The sequence below is a fragment of the Podarcis filfolensis genome (assembly GCF_964270895.1).
Source record: "Podarcis filfolensis genome assembly, chromosome: 16".
NCBI lineage: Eukaryota > Metazoa > Chordata > Lepidosauria > Squamata > Lacertidae > Podarcis > Podarcis filfolensis.
Genome location: NC_139620.1, coordinates 8,086,858 through 8,104,577, shown reverse-complemented (window position 1 = coordinate 8,104,577; position 17,720 = coordinate 8,086,858). Strand labels below are relative to the sequence as shown.

Genomic DNA, 17,720 nt, shown 5'->3' with positions numbered 1-17,720 from the left:
TCTCTGGAGAAAGTCATGGCTGTTTAAAGTGGTATGGTACTGGTTTAAATGCATAGTGTAGATGGGGCCTTGGTTGGAAAGGTACCACTCCTACTTTACGCCAGCTTCTGCTCTCCAGATGTTTTGAACTACAACTCCCATCAGCCCAAAACATCTGGAGGGCCCCAGGTTGACGAAGCCTGTTTTATTTGTCTTACAACAAAAAGGATAAAGCCTGCTCAACCTCACACTACCAAATCAATCACATCTGCCCCATTATTTTATCTAAAGTGCAAAGCACCTTCAAGTGGAAATATAAAATATATACCTCAATTATTGTCTACACTGACTGTCAGCCTTCCCTTCAAAAGAAATTGTAAGATTCTAGTCCTTATGGGACTGAGCAAATAGGATAGGAAACTGCCTTAGTATGACAATTGGTCTATATGGCTAGTGTATTGCCATTACACACACACACACACACACACACACACACACACACACACAGTATATGCAGTTTATACATGCGTGTGTATCTAATGCTAGTCCTGCGCTGAGTAGACCCATTCAGCCTAAGTCAGTCATGTACATTAGCTTCTTTTTTTTAAAATAAATTTTTATTAGTTTTCCAACATAAATTAAAACACAATACAACTAACAATACACAGACAAACAAACATATAAACACGTATAATTTCATAACCTCTTTTTCTTAAACCTTATTTCAACGACTTCCCCATACCTCCCTGTTATGTACTGAGTTGAATAGGATCCAAACTGCAGCAGTCTGATTGGTCCTAGAACAATAGGATCCAAAAGGCAGCAGTCTGATTGGTCCTAGAACAATAGGATTCAGAATGCAGCAGTCTGGTTGGTCCTAGAACAATGCAGCAGTATGATTGGTTGGCAGGAACCACCCAATCATGCTCTAGATAGAAGTGAATCCACAACCTGATTGGCTTACAGTAGAATTCCGGAATTAGCCAATCATGTGCAGCCCATTGTGTAAATAATGTATATAAAGCAGATACTTTGAGGGGACTTTCATTCATTCCTCCTCACCACTATGAGCTGAATAAAGAGCATGAAATCACTTTGCGACTCTGAGTATATTTCACTCCCTTTTCTGCATCCCTATTTTAAACTTTTTCAGCAACCCCTAGTACCAATTACTTATAATTCCAGTCATGTACATTAGCTTCAATGGGTTTACTCTGAGGAGGAGGAGCACTGGATCTAACTATATCTATATCTATAGTATATTACTTTATGTGAGTGTACAAAACAAAACAAAACAAAACCAAACCAAGCCTTGTTGCAGAGGCCCGGGAGAGGGAGAAATTGAAAACGAACGCTTGCCTCCTTCTCATTGGCTCAAATCATACGGCTCTGCCCGCCTTCCACAAGCTCCCGTTGGTTGAGATGAGTGCTACAGGACCTCTTCTCCCCCCCCCCTCGCCGCCCACTTTCGAACGCCCAGACATCGAAGAAGCGTCACCGGGGCTCCCATTGGCCGACCGGGCGCCTTTTCCTCTTCTGCGCCCCGCCCTTTCGAATGTTCCTGTGACACGGCCCGCTGGCCCGGCGTTCCCATTGGCGGTGGGGGACTTCTCTTGTTCGTATTGCCCCGCCTTTTGGAACGTCCCGGCTCCCACGGAGCTTGTGTTGAGTTGGGAGGCGACGGGGCCGGAGGAGGTGAGTTCGGCGTCGCGGATCAAGGCCGAGAGGGCAGGAGCGGGGCTTCGGGGGCTATAGACCGGTCTCTGCCCCTTGGCCTCCTATTTTTTGGGGGTGGTAGATGATGGGGGTCGTGTAAGATTTCTGGATCGCTCCATCTTACACCGGCCCATTTAGCCTAGTATTGTCTGCACTGACCGGCAGCGGCTCTCCAGGGTTTCAAGGAGGGAGTGATTTTAAGGGTTAGACCTGGGATTTTACGCCAGGCATACAGAACTATGCCCCCCCCTTAAAAATAATGGTAAGATTCCAGCCCCCATGGTACCCAATAGGAATGTAGGAAGCAGCCTTAATATGGCCATTGGTCTATATAGCTCAGTATTGCCCACACGGACTGGCAGCAGTTCTCCAGGGTTTTAGGCAGGGAGTATTTCCTGGCTGTACCAGGATTGGACCTGAGACCTTCTGTGTACAAAGTAGCTGCTCTACCCTTGAGCTACAGGCCTTTCTCCTTCAAATCTGTACTTTGAAGTAAAGCCTGTTGAATTCAATGGGTCTTACTCCCAGGTAAGTGGGTATACACACCAAATTTTAGTCTAAAATTCAGTTAATGCTTTCTTATAAAGCTTGTACTGTATTCGGTGTTAGCCCTGCGCTGAGTAGACCCCTTGATATTACTAGACACGACATATGTTTGGTCCATTAATGGTTGTACGCTGGGCTGCGGACACCCCATACCTTAAAGCCCATCTCTCCCTAAGGACCTTGTGAACTGTAGTTCAGGGTACTGGGTACTAGGAATTGCAGATCTGTAAGGGGTAAACTACAATTCCCAGGATCATTTTATTCTGGATTGGTTTTACAGTGGTACCTTCAGGTTACAGACTCCGCTAACCCAAGAAATAGTACCTCGGGTTAAGAACTTTGCTTCAGGATGAGAACAGAAATCGTGCTCCGGCGGCGCGGCGGCAGCAGGAGGCCCCATTAGCTAAAGTGGTGCTTCAGGTTAAGAACAGTTTCAGGTTAACAACGGACCTCCAGAACGAATTAAGTACTCAACCTGAGGTACCACTGTATTTGATGTTTTAATGTGTTGAAAATGGCTTTGAGATTTTTTTCTTTAAAATATAAAGCGCCATCGAAATGAAATGAATAATAATAATAATACCTCATTTAACAACAAAAAAGCGCCTAGACTTTCCGTTGTGGCAACCATAATCTGGGTTTAAGGGCCATTTGGTGATTAATTTATATATCTGAGTTTCTAACACTCGCCGTCCAGTCTCGGCCACAAAGCATACTGAGATCTTCAGGCTACCTTGCATCGAGCTCTATCTGAGTGAGATTACTAATTTCAATCTGTTAAATTCAGGATTTAGGTCGCACTCATACTGCACATTTAAAGCACTTTGATACTGCTTTAAGCAGTCATGGCTTTCCCCAGGGAATCCTGGGAACTGTAGTTTGCTAAAGGTGATGCGAGTTATTAGGACACTCCCTCTTTCTCCCTCCACAGAGCTACAATTCCCAGAGTCATCTGGGAAGAGGGGTTGATCGTGAGACCTCTCTGGGAACTGTAACTATGGGAAGGGAATAGAGGTCTCCTAACAACTCTTTAGGGACGCGGGTGGCGCTGTGGGTTAAACCACAGGGCCTAGACTTGTCGATCAGAAGGTCGGCAGTTCGAATCCCTGCGACGGGGTGAGCTCCCGTTGCTCGGTCCCAGCTCCTGCCAACCTAGCAGTTCAAAAGCACGTCAAAGTGCAAGTATAGATAAATAGGTACTGCTTTGACGGGAAGGTAAACGGTGTTTCCGTGCGCTTCTCTGGTTCGCCAGAAGCGGCTTAGTCATACTGGCCACATGATCCGGAAGCTGTACACCGGCTCCCTCGGCCAATAAAGCGAGATGAGCGGCGCAACCCCAGAGTCGGCCACGACTGGACCTAATGGTCAGGGGTCCCTTTACCTTTAACAACTCTTTGCACCCTTGGCAAACTACATCTCACATGATTCTTTAGGGGCAACCCTGACTTAGGGGGCTTAGAGGAGACCCCCCCCCCAGAGCTACAATTCCCAATTTATTTCTCTATTGCATTTATATCCAACTTTCTCCCCCCACCAAGAGTTCAAGGTGGCGTACATGATTCTCCCCCTCCTCCTTTACTACCCACAACAGCCTTGTGAGGTAGGCTTGGCTGAGAGGCAGTGACTGGTCCTAGTCTGATGCTGTAACCCAGGGGTCGGCAAAGTTCTTGTGGCTTCGGCCGGTTCATGGTCCCGCAGACGCTGCGGTGGGCCGGAGTGCGCATGCATGCGCAAATGCTATTTCCGGCGCTCCTTCTGGCCTGGAGAAGGCGTGCACAGCTTTCCATTGGCTGCAGAGCTTCCTGCAGCCAATGGGAAGCCGGCCAGCATCGCGGAAGGCGGTCCCCGCTCTGCTCCGTGCCAGTTTAGCGTGGCGCACGGGAGCCGACTGAGCGGGCAGCGGGGGTCCATGGGCTGGTTAATCGACCCCCATGGGTCGCTTGTGGCCCATGGGCCTTAGGTTGCCAACCCCTGCTCTAACCACTACACCACAATGGCTTTTACTGAAGAAGGATTGATTGTTAAACCACTCTGGGAATTAATGCTGTGCACCTCTGCCCCCGGGATGCAAGTGGTGCTGTGGTCTAAACCACAGAGCCTAGGGCTTGGCGATCAGAAGGTCGGCGGTTCAAATCCCCGCGACAGGGTGAACTCCCGTTGCTCGGTCCCTGCTCCTGCCAACCTTGCAGTTCGAAAGCACACCAGTGCAAGTAGATAAATAGGTACTGCTCCGGCGGGAAGGTAAACAGCGTTTCCGTGCGCTGCTCTGGTTCACCAGAAGCGGCTTAGTCATGCTGGCCACATGACCCGGAAGCTGTATGCCGGCTCCCTCGGCCAGTAAAGCGAGATGAGCACCACAACCCCAGAATCGTCCGCGACTGGACCTAATGGTCAGGGGTCCCTTTACCTTTACCTTTACCTCTGCCCCACGTTTGCCAGAATCTGGCCAAGCATCATGCATGCTAGCATGTTGGAAAGGATCTCGGTCCTGTATACCTGAAGGAGCATCTCCACCCCCATTGTTCTGCCCGGACACTGAGATCCAGCGCCGAGGGCCTTCTGGCGGTTCCCTCATTGCGAGAAGTGAGGTTACAGGGAACCAGGCAGAGGGCCTTCTCGGTGGTGGCGCCCACCCTGTGGAACATCCTCCCTTCTGATGTGAAGGAAATAAGCAGCTATCCTATCTTTAAAAGACATCTGAAGGCAGCCCTGTTCAGGGAAGTTTTTAATATTTAACGCTGTACTGTTTTTAACACTTGATTGGGAGCCGCCCAGAGTGGCTGGGGAAACTCAGCCAGATGGGTGGGGTATAAATAATAAATTATTATTATTATTATTATTATTATTATCATCATCATCATCATCATCATCTGCCCCAGTTTGGATCACGTTTCCATTTATTTGGACTACAGTCCATAAATGCTAAACACAGTGCGGGGTTATCAAGACAACCGCAGCTGAGAGAGGAACACAATATACTTGCACACCGGTTGTGCCTTTTAAGGGTGTTGTGAAATCCATGAAAAATCGGAAGTAGTTCAAAAATAAATAAAGGCAGGAAGCATTGAATCTGAACTCCTCTTTAGGACAGGGGATCTGTGGCCCTCTAGACATTGTTGGACTGTAAATCCTGTCATTCCTGAGCATGGACCATGCAGGCTGGAGCTGATGGAAGTTGGAGGCAGCGGTGGTGTAGTGGTTAGTGTACCAGGCCAGGGTTCAAATCCTGACTCAAAGTAAATAAATATGGCTGCCTTTTGATGGCGTAATATTTTATATAATCTTAGTTTTGGAGTCTGCCATTAAAATTGAGACACTGGATTCATCCAAAGAGGAGAGATTTACCCCAATCGCAGAATTCCTATTTGCTTGGAAATTTTGTTTGGCAAAATGAATGTCATGCAGTCTTGGACAAAGTATGAATCCCTGTGATGGAAGCTGGGTGGCCTGAGGTGGTAAGATCCCGGGGCGAATAACAGACTTCTCACCTGGGGTGAATTGAAAACTGCTTCCAGGTGACCAAACCAGGAAACACTGTTATTTTTTAAAATTCTTCTCCACTCCTCTGTCTCAAATTTAGACCACCAGTGACTTTGTGCTGCTGTAGGCAGACTAAGAGGCTTTTTTTGTGGACTAGGAACTTTTGTGGGCCTCTTTGTAAAGCTTATACAGTGGTACCTCAGGTTACATATGCTTCAGGTTACATACTCCGCTAACCCAGAAATATTACCTCTGGTTAAGAATTTTGCTTCAGGATGAGAACAGAAATTGCTGTGGCGGCGCGGCGGCAGCAGGAGGCCCCATTAGCTAAAGTGGTGCTTCAGGTTAAGAACAGTTTCAGGTTAAGAACGGACCTCCAGAATGAAGTACCGTATTTTTCGCTCTATAAGACGCACCAGACCACAAGACGTACCTAGTTTTTGGAGGAGGAAAACAAGAAAAAAAATATTCTGAATCTCAGAAGCCAGAACACCAAGAGGGATCGCTGCGCAGCGAAAGCAGTGATCCCTCTTGCTGTTCTGGCTTCTGGGATAGCTGCGCAGCCTGCATTCGCTCCATAAGACGCACACACATTTCCCCTTACTTTTTAGGAGGGAAAAAGTGAGTCTTATGGAGCAAAAAATACTAAGTACTTAACCTGAGGTACCACTGTATACGAAGACGATTTTTTGCTCCTGCTCCCACTACTGCCTGGCAAAAATTGGATAAGCGTGTTCAACTAGGACTGCTAAGACCTGGGTTCAAGACGTTACTTGCTCAGCCAACATTATGGTCAGGGATGGTGCGAAGTTGTGGTCCAAAACATCTGGATTGTTGATAAGGTTGGCTTGGGCAGAATTACTGTAACTTTCCTCCTTCCTCTTTCGATGATCGTGGTCTGTGCAGCCAGGTGGCTGATAAGAGACGAGGAAAAAGTGAATCTGGCAATTTCAGTATTTGTCTTTCCAATCTTAAATCCACACATCTACATTTCCATTTCAGTTTGGGATATTTTTTAAGTCCTTATATAAACTCACCAACATTTTAGTTTGAATTATTGTTATTTTTGTATGCAGTTTTTGCCTGATAATGCACACTTTGCAAGTCAGTTGCCTTGCTATAATGCTTGTTTGGAATATTGTATTTTTCCTAGTGAATGCACTTATTTTTATTTACTTAACAGGAGTTTATTTATTTATGCTATGTTGAAAATTTATATCCCCCTTTATCGCAATTCCCTCTGAATGGGGTACGTCAAGTTCAGCAAAGACAATAATGAGCAAGCCTGTTTGAAAACTAACCATAAAAATCAGAAATGGTTTAAAATCTATCCCGGAATAAAAAGTTAAGCACCGGAAGTATAACATTTCGATGTGGTGGTTAGGGTGCTGGCCCTAACCTGGGAGAAACCTGGGTTCGAATCTCCACTCAGATCAGGTAGAGATATAAGGAACTAGGCAGGTCCGTGAGGAACCCTGAACCCAAATTGTTAAGGGCATTGCAAATGAATGCAAATAATTTACCGTATTTTTCGCTCCATAAGACGCACTTTTTTCCTCCTAAAAAGTAAGGGGAAATGTCCACCCCCATCGTTCTGCCCGGACACTGAGGTCCAGCTCTGAGGGCCTTCTGGCGGTTCCCTCACTGCGAGAAGCCAAGTTACAGGGAAACAGGCAGAGGGCCTTCTCGGTAGTGGCACCCGCCCTGTGGAACGCCCTCCCACCAGATGCGAAAGAGAAAAACAAATACCAGACTTTTAGAAGACATCTGAAGGCAGCCCTGTTTAGGGAAGCTTTTAATGTCTGATGTATTACTGTATTTCAGTATTTTGTGGGAAACCACCCAGAGTGGCTGGGGAAGCCCAGCCAGATTGGTGGGGTATAAATAATAAATTATTATTATTATTAAGTGAATGCACTGGACGGCAGCGGGATCCCTTTTGAACCGGCCAGAGTCCTGGCACTGTGCAGCAGGAGTCAGCAAACTATTTCAGCAGGGGGCCGGTCCACCATCCCTCAGACCTTGTTGGGGGCCGGACTATATTTTGAAAAAATAAATAAATGAACCAATTCCTATGCCCCACAAATAACCCAGAGATGCGTTTTAAATAAAAGGACACATTCTACTCATGTAAAAACACGCTGATTCCCGGACCGTCTGCGGGCCGGATTTAGAAGGCAATTGGGCAGGATCCGGCCCCTGGACCTTAGTTTGCCTACCCACGCTGTGCAGTTTTTGCAGCTGTAGCAGTCAATGCATTTCTGAGTCCGAAACCTGCTCCTTCCCCCTCTGTTTGGGCAGGAGAAACATTACCGGAATCTGTCCGCCTCATGACTCACTTACAGCAACAGAGGCCAGGAAGTTCCCAGAATACGGTTTAGGATCTGCTGATCCGTAATCTGCCCTTTACAGTTCGAGCTCCAACAAGGAGAGCCTGGAAAAAGATCTCTCCCCCTCCTCCCCCTGTTGTTTGGGTTTTTAGTTTTTAGGTCCCCCTCTCCACTTGCGGACAGGAGAAGGGGAATCCATTTCTTTTCCTGGAATGCCTGTTGATGGTGGGAGAAGGCTAATTTTAAAAGCATTTTATGCTTTTTACAGAGATCAACTCTAGAGCTGGGGGTCATCATTGCAGCTTGACTTCTTTTCTTTTTTTCCATTTGAATTCCAGTAACAACTAAGGAGTTACCGAAAAGAAAACGAAATAAAAATTGTTTTAAGCGGTCACAACTGCTAATACGGAAGCGTAGGATACAGCTCAGAGATTTACAGAGTTGACCAGGGTTTAAAACCCCCAAATTGGCCATGTGGTTTGCTTGGGCCAGTCTCCTCCTCTCAGCCCAACCTACCTCACAGGGCGGTTGTGGGGATTCAATGAGGAGCTGGGAGAACCATGTCGGCTACCTTGAGCTCAGAGAAAAAGAGATAAATGCAATAAGGGAATAAATTTCAACAGGACTTTGTTGAACGTATCTCCATCGTCTTGTGCTCAACACAATTCCTCTCGGAGGGCTGTTTTGGTGTAGTGTAGGGGCGACTTATTAATATTTACAGTATTAAGAATTTGATTTGGCAACTGCCCTTCACCCTTAGGTTCCAGGGTGGGTCAGAGGCCGTGAAAAAGAGATGCATGTCTTGTGCCCCATGAGTTTTTCATGACCACCCCCTCCCAAAATGATCTATTTATTTATTTCTTATATTCTTTATTTTTTAAAATTTCTATATAAAATCACACACACACACAAATGTGTGTGTGTGTGTGTGTGTGTGTGTGTGTATATATATAATTATTTATATAATTGACTGCCCTGCAACAATGCCATGAGGTCAAATGGTTTTTGTGCCCCTCTAAAATCCTCTCCATAGGTACGTGGGTGGCGCTGTGGGTTAAAGCACAGAGCCTAGGACTTGCCTATCAGAAGGTCGGCGGTTTGAATCCCTGCGACGGGGTGAGCTCCCGTTCCTCGGTCCCTGCTCCTGCCAACCTACCAGTTTGAAAGCACATCAAAGTGCAAGTAGATAAATAGGTACCGCTCTGGCGGGAAGGTAAACGGCGTTTCCGTGTGCTGCTCTGGTTCGCCAGAGGCGGCTTAGTCATGCTGGCCACATGACCTGGAAGCTGTACGCCGGCTTCCTCGGCCAGTAAAGCGAGATGAGCGCCGCAACCCCAGAGTCGGTCACGACTGGACCTAATGGCCAGGGGTCCCTTTACCTTTACTGAAATCCTCTCCACTTTTTTCCTTCTTTTTAAAAAAAGTCCCGTTGCCCGAACCCCTGGAGAGCTGCTGCCTGTCCGTGTAGACAGTACTGAGCTAGATAGAGCCATGGCCTGACTTGGTGCAAGGCCGCTTTCCTCTGTGCCTGCGATGCTCCTGGAGTGGGGAGGAAATCAAACTTTGGTTGACACACCACACAGCTCCTATTTTTTAAGACCCACCTTGTTTCTGTGTCATACGTTGTTTTACACCAGTGGTGGGATTTCCTAGGGGGTTGCTAAGAGGCAAGGGGGATGCAGGGGGGCAGCTGAGGTGCCAAGGACTATCAAACTTTGAAAAGCTGGCATCAGTTTTGTTGAATAAACAAAATTGCTGTAACCGGATTTTGAGTAATTGTGCAATTAATTGTTCCTGTTTCCAGTTTTGTTCTGCTATTATCTTCCTTAGTGCGTTGTGGAAACCACTATTCTGAATAATCCTTTTTGTGCGTTTGTGAGTTTGTGGAATCAAGGGGAGCAGTGAACCCAAAAGTTTGAGTATCTCTCTTTTGAACTGTTTTCACATTGTGTTTTAACTGTTGCGACTCACCCTGGCCCCTTAGGGTGAAGGGTGGATAATTAATAATAATATTAAATGGAACTCCTATTTGGGGACTTTCCTGGCTTTTTTCTGGCCCGCTTAAGACCAGTCTGGATAGCGGCCCTTGGTGAAGATTTGACGTTTTCATCCCCAAAAAGTTTTTGATTTGAGTTTCTCCTGAAATGAGGCTGCATTTTAATGTTGTATTTTAATCAAGTTGTATTTTAATCAATTGTTTATATATCTGGTGTTAGCCGCCCTGAGCCCAGTCTTGGCTGGGGAGAGCGGGGTAAAAATAAAACTTCTTCTAATCATAGCTGTCAACTTTTCCCTTTTCTTGCGAGGAATCCTATTCGGAATAAGGGGATTTCCCTTTAAAAAAGGGAAGCGTTGACAGCTTTGCTTCTAATACAACAACCAGTATAAAGTAAGCGGCAGATAAGCGGCACACAAAACATTACCAAACCATTCTACGTTCTAAATCTTTTATTTGGTGATGTTACACACAAGAGTTAGACAGGGGACCCAGCTTTTGTCACCTGTTTTGCCCATGAAGAGTCTTGGGCTTCTTCAGTAAAATCTCTCTCACGGTTTTGATATATTTATAAACATTCACTGGTGGCATAAACCAAAACTTCATGGGCGAAACTTCCTAAACTCTTCATGGGCGTAACATCGCCGACCCTTCGTTTGATCAAACTTACCTTTGTCGATATCTACAGGAGCCTGGCTATAGGAACCTTTAAAGACTGAATCTTCCTTTTGGACACAATTTGAATGAGTTTTCTGTTTGTGGCTTCTGTAGTAGATCTTGTACAGTGGTACCTCGGCTTAAGTACTTAATTCGTTCCGGAGGTCTGTTCTTAATCTGAAACTGTTCTTAACCTGAGGCACCACTTTAGCTAATGGGGCCTCCTGCTGCTGCTGCGCCGCCAGAGCACAATTTCTATTCTCATCCTGAAGCAAAGTTCTTAACCTGAAGCACTATTTCTGGGTTAGTGGAGTCTGTAAACTGAAGCGTATGTACCCTGAAGCGTATGTAACCTGAAGCGTATGTAACCTGATGTAAAGGTAAAGGTAAAGGGACCCCTGACCATTAGGTCCAGTCGCGGACGACTCTGGGGTTGCGGCGCTCATCTCGCTTTATTGGCCGAGGGAACCGGTGTACAGCTTCCGGGTCATGTGGCCAGCATGACTAAGCCGCTTCTGGCGAACCAGAGCAGTGCACGGAAACGCCATTTACCTTCCCGCCAGAGCGGTACCTATTTATCTACTTGCACTTTGAGGTGCTTTCGAACTGCTAGGTTGGCAGGAGCAGGGACCGAGCAATGGGACCCCGTCGCGGGGATTCAAACCGCCGACCTTCTGATCGGCAAGTCCTAGGTTCTGTACCACTGTATTAATATAAGATGTAGAATGGTTTGGTAATGTTTTGTGTGCCGCTTGTGTGCTGCTTGCTTTATACTGGTCTACTAGGAGAATTGGCCGCATAGGTTCGTTTCTTCAGTTCTAATACAACAACAGCAATGGCTTTCAAAATGAGTGTTTGGGTTCCCTGCTGGTGCCCCTTGAAAATGCTTCCCCCCTGCCAATGCCTTTGTTCCCTGTTCCCTTTGTTTCCTAGCGCCCCTTCACTCTCTTTTCTTCCTCCTTGCAGGACGAACACCTCCTGGACCTTAATCCCTTGGGGTTCCCCAAAACCGGCAGGGAATGAAGAGGATGGTGGCAGTTTGAGGCGAATCCTCTGCTCACTTGCACGGTGGTTAAGCACAAGGTTACGGGGCTTTGTGGGCTCAGCCTGGAGTTGGCCAAGAAGCCCTGCACCGGAGCGATGGCCGCCGAGTTGAGGCACGAGACGCAGCTGGAAGAGATGGTGTGGGAGCCTTATGCCCACGTGGTGGCTCTCCGCTCCGCCACGGGTTTGGAGGTGAAGCTGGGCTCTTTGGCTCTGCTACTGGTGGTGACCCTCTTGTGTGGGTTCCTTCCTCTGTGGGTCTTCCGGCGGCCGGGAGCCACAACCAGCTCTTCAGGTAAAAGAATGGCGAATTAATAATAAATAATAAAAAAAAATTATTTATGCCCTGCCCTCCCCAGGCAGAGCCAGGCTCAGAGCGGCTAACACCAATAAAATCACAGTAAAAACATAATAGGAAAAAAAACCAGTTTAAAATACAGTGGTACCTCGGGTTACAGACACTTCAGGTTACAGACTCCGCTAACCCATAAATAGTGCTTCAGGTTAAGAACTTTGCTTCAGGATAAGAACAGAAATCGTGCTCTGGCGGCACAGCGGCAGCCCCCATTAGCTAAAGTGGTGCTTCAGGTTAAGAACAGACCTCCGGAACGAATTAAGTACTTAACCCGAGGTACCACTGTATAGGTTAAAATGCAGGTTAAAGCATCCAGGACAGGTGCCCATCCAGCCTCTGCTTAGAAACCTTCAAGGAGTCCACAACCTCTCATGGGCAGCGATAGAAATAATAATAATAAATTTTATTTATACCCCGCCCTCCCCGGCCAGAGCCAGGCTCAGGGCAGCTAACACCAGTAAAATTACAGTAAAAGCATAATAGGGGAAAAAACACCAATTTAAAATACAGGTTAAAATGCAATTTAAAATGCAGCCTCATTTTAATAGTAGCCGATAAATCAAGACCATAAGGGGAGGGAAACATAAGGGTCAGACGGAGTCCAAACCAAAGGCCAGGCGGAACAGCTCTGTCTTGCAGGCCCTTCAGAAAGATGTCAAGTCCCGCAGGGCCCTAGTCTCTTGTGACAGAGCGTTCCACCAAGTCGGGGCCAGTACTGAAAAGGCCCTGGCCCTAGTTGAGACCAGTCTAACCACCTTGCGACCTGGGACCTCCAAAATGTTGTCATTTGTGGACCTTAAGGTCCTCCGCGGGGCATACCAGGAGAGGCGGTCCCGTAGGTACGTGGGTCCTAGGCCGCATAGTCAAGAGTCATAGCTCCCTCTGAAGAACCCTGGGAAGTGTAGTTTGTTAAGGGTGCCGAGAGTACTTGGGAGACTTCCTTATTCCCCTTACAGAGCGACACTTCCCACAGCGGTTTCACAATCGATCCCACTTCACCAGGGAACTTGGACCTGTAGCTCTGGGTGAGGAATTGGGGGGTGTCTTCTATCGGCTCCCCCTTAACAAACTACGCTTTCCAAGATTCTTTGGGGAAGCCATTATAGATTTGTAGAGTTGGAAGGGACCGCAAAGGAAATCCAGTCAACCCCCCTGCAATTTAGGAATCTTTTTGTCCCAGCATGGAGCTTGGATCCATGACCCTGAGATTAAGCATCTCCTGACACTATTTTAAAAGCATAACGCAAGATGTGGCCTTGTCAGATAGCTGTCGATTGCGGCTTTCCGTAGCCCGATATGAAGCAAGGTTAGGCTTGGCGATTTCAGACCAGCGCCAAAATATTATTCTTCCCACTCGCCCCCTCACCCCATCTTTTCATCTCTCCTCTTTCCTGCTCTGACGCTTCTTGCTCTCCCAACAGATTCCCGAAGGAAGGTTTTAAGCCTGGTGAGCTGTTTCGCTGGAGGTGTTTTCCTGGCTACGTGTCTCCTGGACTTGATCCCCGATTACCTTGCCGGTATTAATGAGGCCTTCAACAACTTGAGAGTCACGGTGAGCGAAGGCCCAGATTTTGCCACCAGTTATTTATCTATTATGAGAAGGATTCACCGTATTTTTCGCTCTATAGGACGCACTTTTCCCCTGCAAAAATTAAGGGGAAATGTGTGTGCGCCTTATGGAGTGAATGCGGGCTCCTTGGCTTCAGCGATAGCAACGCGAAGCCTGGAGAACGAGAGGGGTCAGTGCGCACCAACCCCTCTCGCTCTCCAGGTTTCAGGGATAGACTCTCCTGGCTTCAGCGAAAGGAGCCTGAAGCCTGCGGAGCGCAGCGGAAACTCGCGCTGCGCTCTGAAGGCTTCCGGGATAGCTGCCTGAAGCCTCCAGAGCCTTCAGCGAAGCAGGAGAAGAAATGGAAGGGGCTCTGTTTCTCCTGCTGCTTTGCTGAAGGGGCGCTGAGCAGAGAGGGGAAGATTTTTTTTTTCTTGCTCTCCCCCTCTAAAGCACAGTGCATCCTATGGAGCAAAAAATACGGTATGTTGCGTTTAATCATCAAAACCGCTGAGTCATTTACTGTTCATTAGGGCTGGGCGATACCTGATTTTCAACTTCATATCGCCAGCTAAACATCGCAATATATTGATTTACAGTGCTATTTTTCTAGGAAAAGAGGTGCTGGAACTCGCCGTGAATCCCTCCCTCTTTCTGTTGGAATGACAGTGTCATTCTCCTGAGAGCTGGCAGAACCACTAGGCACAGTGGTTTAGACCACAGCGCCACCCGTGTCTCCCTTTAGTTGGTGTTAGATACCATCTATACATCATTTTCATCACATTTTATTTTAGGGCACTGCAAGTTATAGCTGTGCTTTAAATGTTTGGCATGAAAGTGTCCCTAATAATAATAATAATAATAATAATAATAATAATAATATTTTTTATTTATACCCCACCCTCCCCAGCCAAGACCGGGCTCAGGGCAGCTAACAACCAATAATAAAAACAAGTTGATTAAAATACAACTTAAAAAACAAGATTAAAATACAACATTAAAACATTAAGATGCAGCCTATTTACAGGAGGAGAAAGAAAGAAAGAAAGAGGGGGAGGGAATCAAACTGACTCCAAGCCAAAGGCCAGGCAGAACAACTCTGTCTTACAGGCCCTGCGGAAAGAAATCAGATCCTACAGGGCCCTGGTCTCATGAGACAGAGCGTTCCACCAGGCCGGAGCCAGTGCTGAAAGGGCCCTGGCTCTGGTTGAGGCTAAACTAACTTCCTTAGGGCCCGGGACCACTAGGGTGTTGCTATTTATGGACCTATTTATGGACCCATAACAAAAGGGTGGCGCTGTGGGTTAAACCACAGTGCCTAGGACTTGCCGATCAGAAGGTCGACGGTTCGAATCCCCGCAACGGGGTGAGCTGCCGTTGCTCGGTCCCTGCTCCTGCCCACCTAGCAGTTCGAAAGCACGTCAAAGTGCAAGTAGATAAATAGGTACCGCTCCGGCGGGAAGGTAAACGGCGTTTCCGTGCGCTGCTCTGGTTTGCCAGAAGCGGCTTAGTCATGCTGGCCACATGACCCGGAAGCTGTACGCCGGCTCCCTCGGCCAATAAAGTGAGATGAGCGCTGCAACCCCAGAGTTGGTCACGACTGGACCTAATGGTCAGGGGTCCCTTTACCCTTTACCTTAACAAACCTCTGCCTCTGACCCTGTGCTCACACCTTTCCCCTTCCTTCCCGCAGCTCCATTTCCCCCTGCAGGAGTTCATCTTGGCCATGGGCTTTTTCCTAGTCCTGGTCCTGGAGCAGATCGTCCTGGCCTACAAAGACCCGGTGGGATCCCTGGAAGAGACCCAGGCCCTCCTTGGCGCGGCGGCAAACCCCTCCGCCTCCATCCAGGACCAGAGCTGGCCCGACGGGCCACTGGCGCACCAGCATGGCCGGGACCGCCCCCACGTCCACGTGGACTTCAACGCCCACTCGGCCATCCGCTCGGTCGTCCTCCTCCTGGCCCTCTCACTGCATTCTGTCTTCGAGGGGCTGGCCGTGGGGCTGCAGGAAGAGGGGGCCCAGGCACTGGAGATCTGCCTGGCCCTGCTGATCCACAAGGGCGTCATCGCCTTCAGCCTCAGCCTCAAGCTCCTGCAGGGGCGGCTGCGCCCCCGCGTGGTGGCTGCCTGCCTCGTCCTCTTCGCCATCATGTCCCCCCTTGGCATAGGGCTGGGCGTGGTGCTGACGGAGACCCCCCTGGCGGCCCTCCACCAGCTGTCACGCTGCGTCCTCGAGGGCCTGGCCACCGGCACCTTTGTGTACATCACCTTTCTAGAGATCCTGCCCCACGAGCTCAACTCGTCCGAACAGCGCATCCTCAAAGTCATCGTTCTCCTGGCAGGTTTCGCACTCGTCACCAGCATCCTGTTCATCAAGATCTGAGGAGGAGGAGGAGGAGCGTGGGTTGTGGGTGGGCGAAGAGATGCCCTCGATCTGTGTCCTAAACTCACTCAGGGATCCCTTTGGATCCAAACCGCGCAGGGCTTTGACTTTCAGAAACTTGAGGATGGAGGTTGAACCCAAGGCAGGCAAGCAATAATTTTCACAGACATCCCCAAAGATCTCCCCCCAGAGGCAAAAATAGCAGAAAACAGAGACAGTCTGGTGACATGGGAGAGGGCGACAACACACACACACGCTATTCCTGCAAAAAAACCCACAAGCCTGTTTTTTTGTTTTGTTTTGTTATTCCCCTCCAGGAATTCATCCCACTCTGTTGATTTCCCCCTGCTGTGGGGTTCCTATATGTTAGAACCCAGGTCCAAAACTTGGGATAAACAGGCTTATTTGCTTTTTAAAGATTCTTCCCTCTTCCTCTCAAAATAGGAACGCTGTTTTAGACCTGCACTCTGACTGTTCCCACAATCCCAGGCGCCCTTTGGGCCTAGCTGTGCTCTAGGCCTGCTTGCCTGGGGCGCTTCTGCAGTTGGGGGCAAGATCAGAGTGTCTGGTGGGGTGTTAAGTGCTTATGCCCTCTTGTGAGTACGTAGCTACGAAAATAAAACCATAGCCAAATTTGGCACGTGGGGATGGCTTGACAATCCTTCCCTGGGTTTTAAGAATTAAGCAGGTCTCAAAAATGGGCAGTCGGGTTGTATCTGTCACCCTCTGCATGCTGGAGCAAGGGGAGAGTTCGAATTCTGCGCTCCGGAGGAATCGCAACACAACCGCTGTGCAATTGGAATATCGTTGCACCGGCTGGTCGCATGGTCTTTCATGCAACTGAGTTGTCACCACTCCTCCTTATGTGTTTCCTTGCACAACCACACCCCCTCTGATGTGGTTGATATCTCAAAGTGATGTACCCAGGGCTCTTGTTGTACACAACCGTTTGCCATGTTTTACAAATCAGTGTGTGTGGCAGGGGGTCTCTCTTGTTTGTGCTTTTTTAAACAACAACAACAAACTGGTTTCTGGTGCCAAAATACTTCTCTGCCATCTCCACAGCTCGTTAACCGTCTTGCCTTAAAAGGTTGGTGCCTTGACTGTTTCAAAAGGGCTCACCAACCGTGTGTGTGTGTTTGCGTGTATGTGTTTTGTACTGTGTGGTTGGTTGGCCTGAGTGAGTCAAACACTTTTAAATTTTCGTTGCCTCCTTTCCTTGACCAGCCCAAGCACTTTGGGGAGAACATTTCAAGGCCACCTTTGGGGTTTTTTTGTGTGGGGGAATTCTTGCATTCCCTGTCTTAAGTGCCAAAGTTTTTTTCCTCACCTGCCCGGGGTGGGGTAATTCTGTGGGTTTTGCTCAAGTGAAAGTTGTGCAAAACAAGTGTTGTGGATCAAATGATCCTCTTCCATTGAAGCACGTGAGGCTGAGAGAGACAATGTAAAATAGCTGTGTTCATGAATCTGCTGTAAGCTTGCTTGATACAGAGAGAATCACCTAGAAGGTATCTTTCATTAAACTGACATGTTTTAGGAACAACCTGCTGGTGTCTGTATTTTTGAGTTGCGCAGAAGCATTTTGCCAGGCCAAAGTGCAGAACGTTGGTTGTGTGTCTGTGAATCTTGTTCTGTTAATCAGGGATGAGGAATCTTTGACCCTCTAGATGTACGTTTCTGGACTG

At 48.0% G+C, this 17,720-nt stretch overlaps 1 protein-coding gene and 1 long non-coding RNA gene across 3 annotated transcripts in view; one reads left to right on the top strand and one right to left on the bottom strand.

The window, feature by feature from the left end:
* LOC310752046 overlaps nucleotides 1-17,720 on the bottom strand; it is an 83,295-nt gene that overhangs the window by 27,503 nt on the left and 38,072 nt on the right. The window lies entirely within an intron of this gene.
* SLC39A1 (solute carrier family 39 member 1) lies at nucleotides 1,468-17,578 on the top strand. Of its 2 annotated transcripts, none has more exons than XM_083591472.1 (4): nucleotides 1,468-1,674; nucleotides 11,671-12,043; nucleotides 13,525-13,655; nucleotides 15,346-17,578. In XM_083591472.1, exons 2-4 carry the CDS (start codon nucleotides 11,845-11,847, stop codon nucleotides 16,033-16,035), a joined length of 1,020 nt encoding a protein of 339 aa, XP_083447598.1. In that variant the 5' UTR covers nucleotides 1,468-1,674; nucleotides 11,671-11,844; the 3' UTR covers nucleotides 16,036-17,578. The 2 variants fall into 2 exon arrangements, with proteins under 2 accessions (XP_083447598.1, XP_083447599.1); XM_083591473.1 differs by having other exon boundaries at nucleotides 1,647-2,223.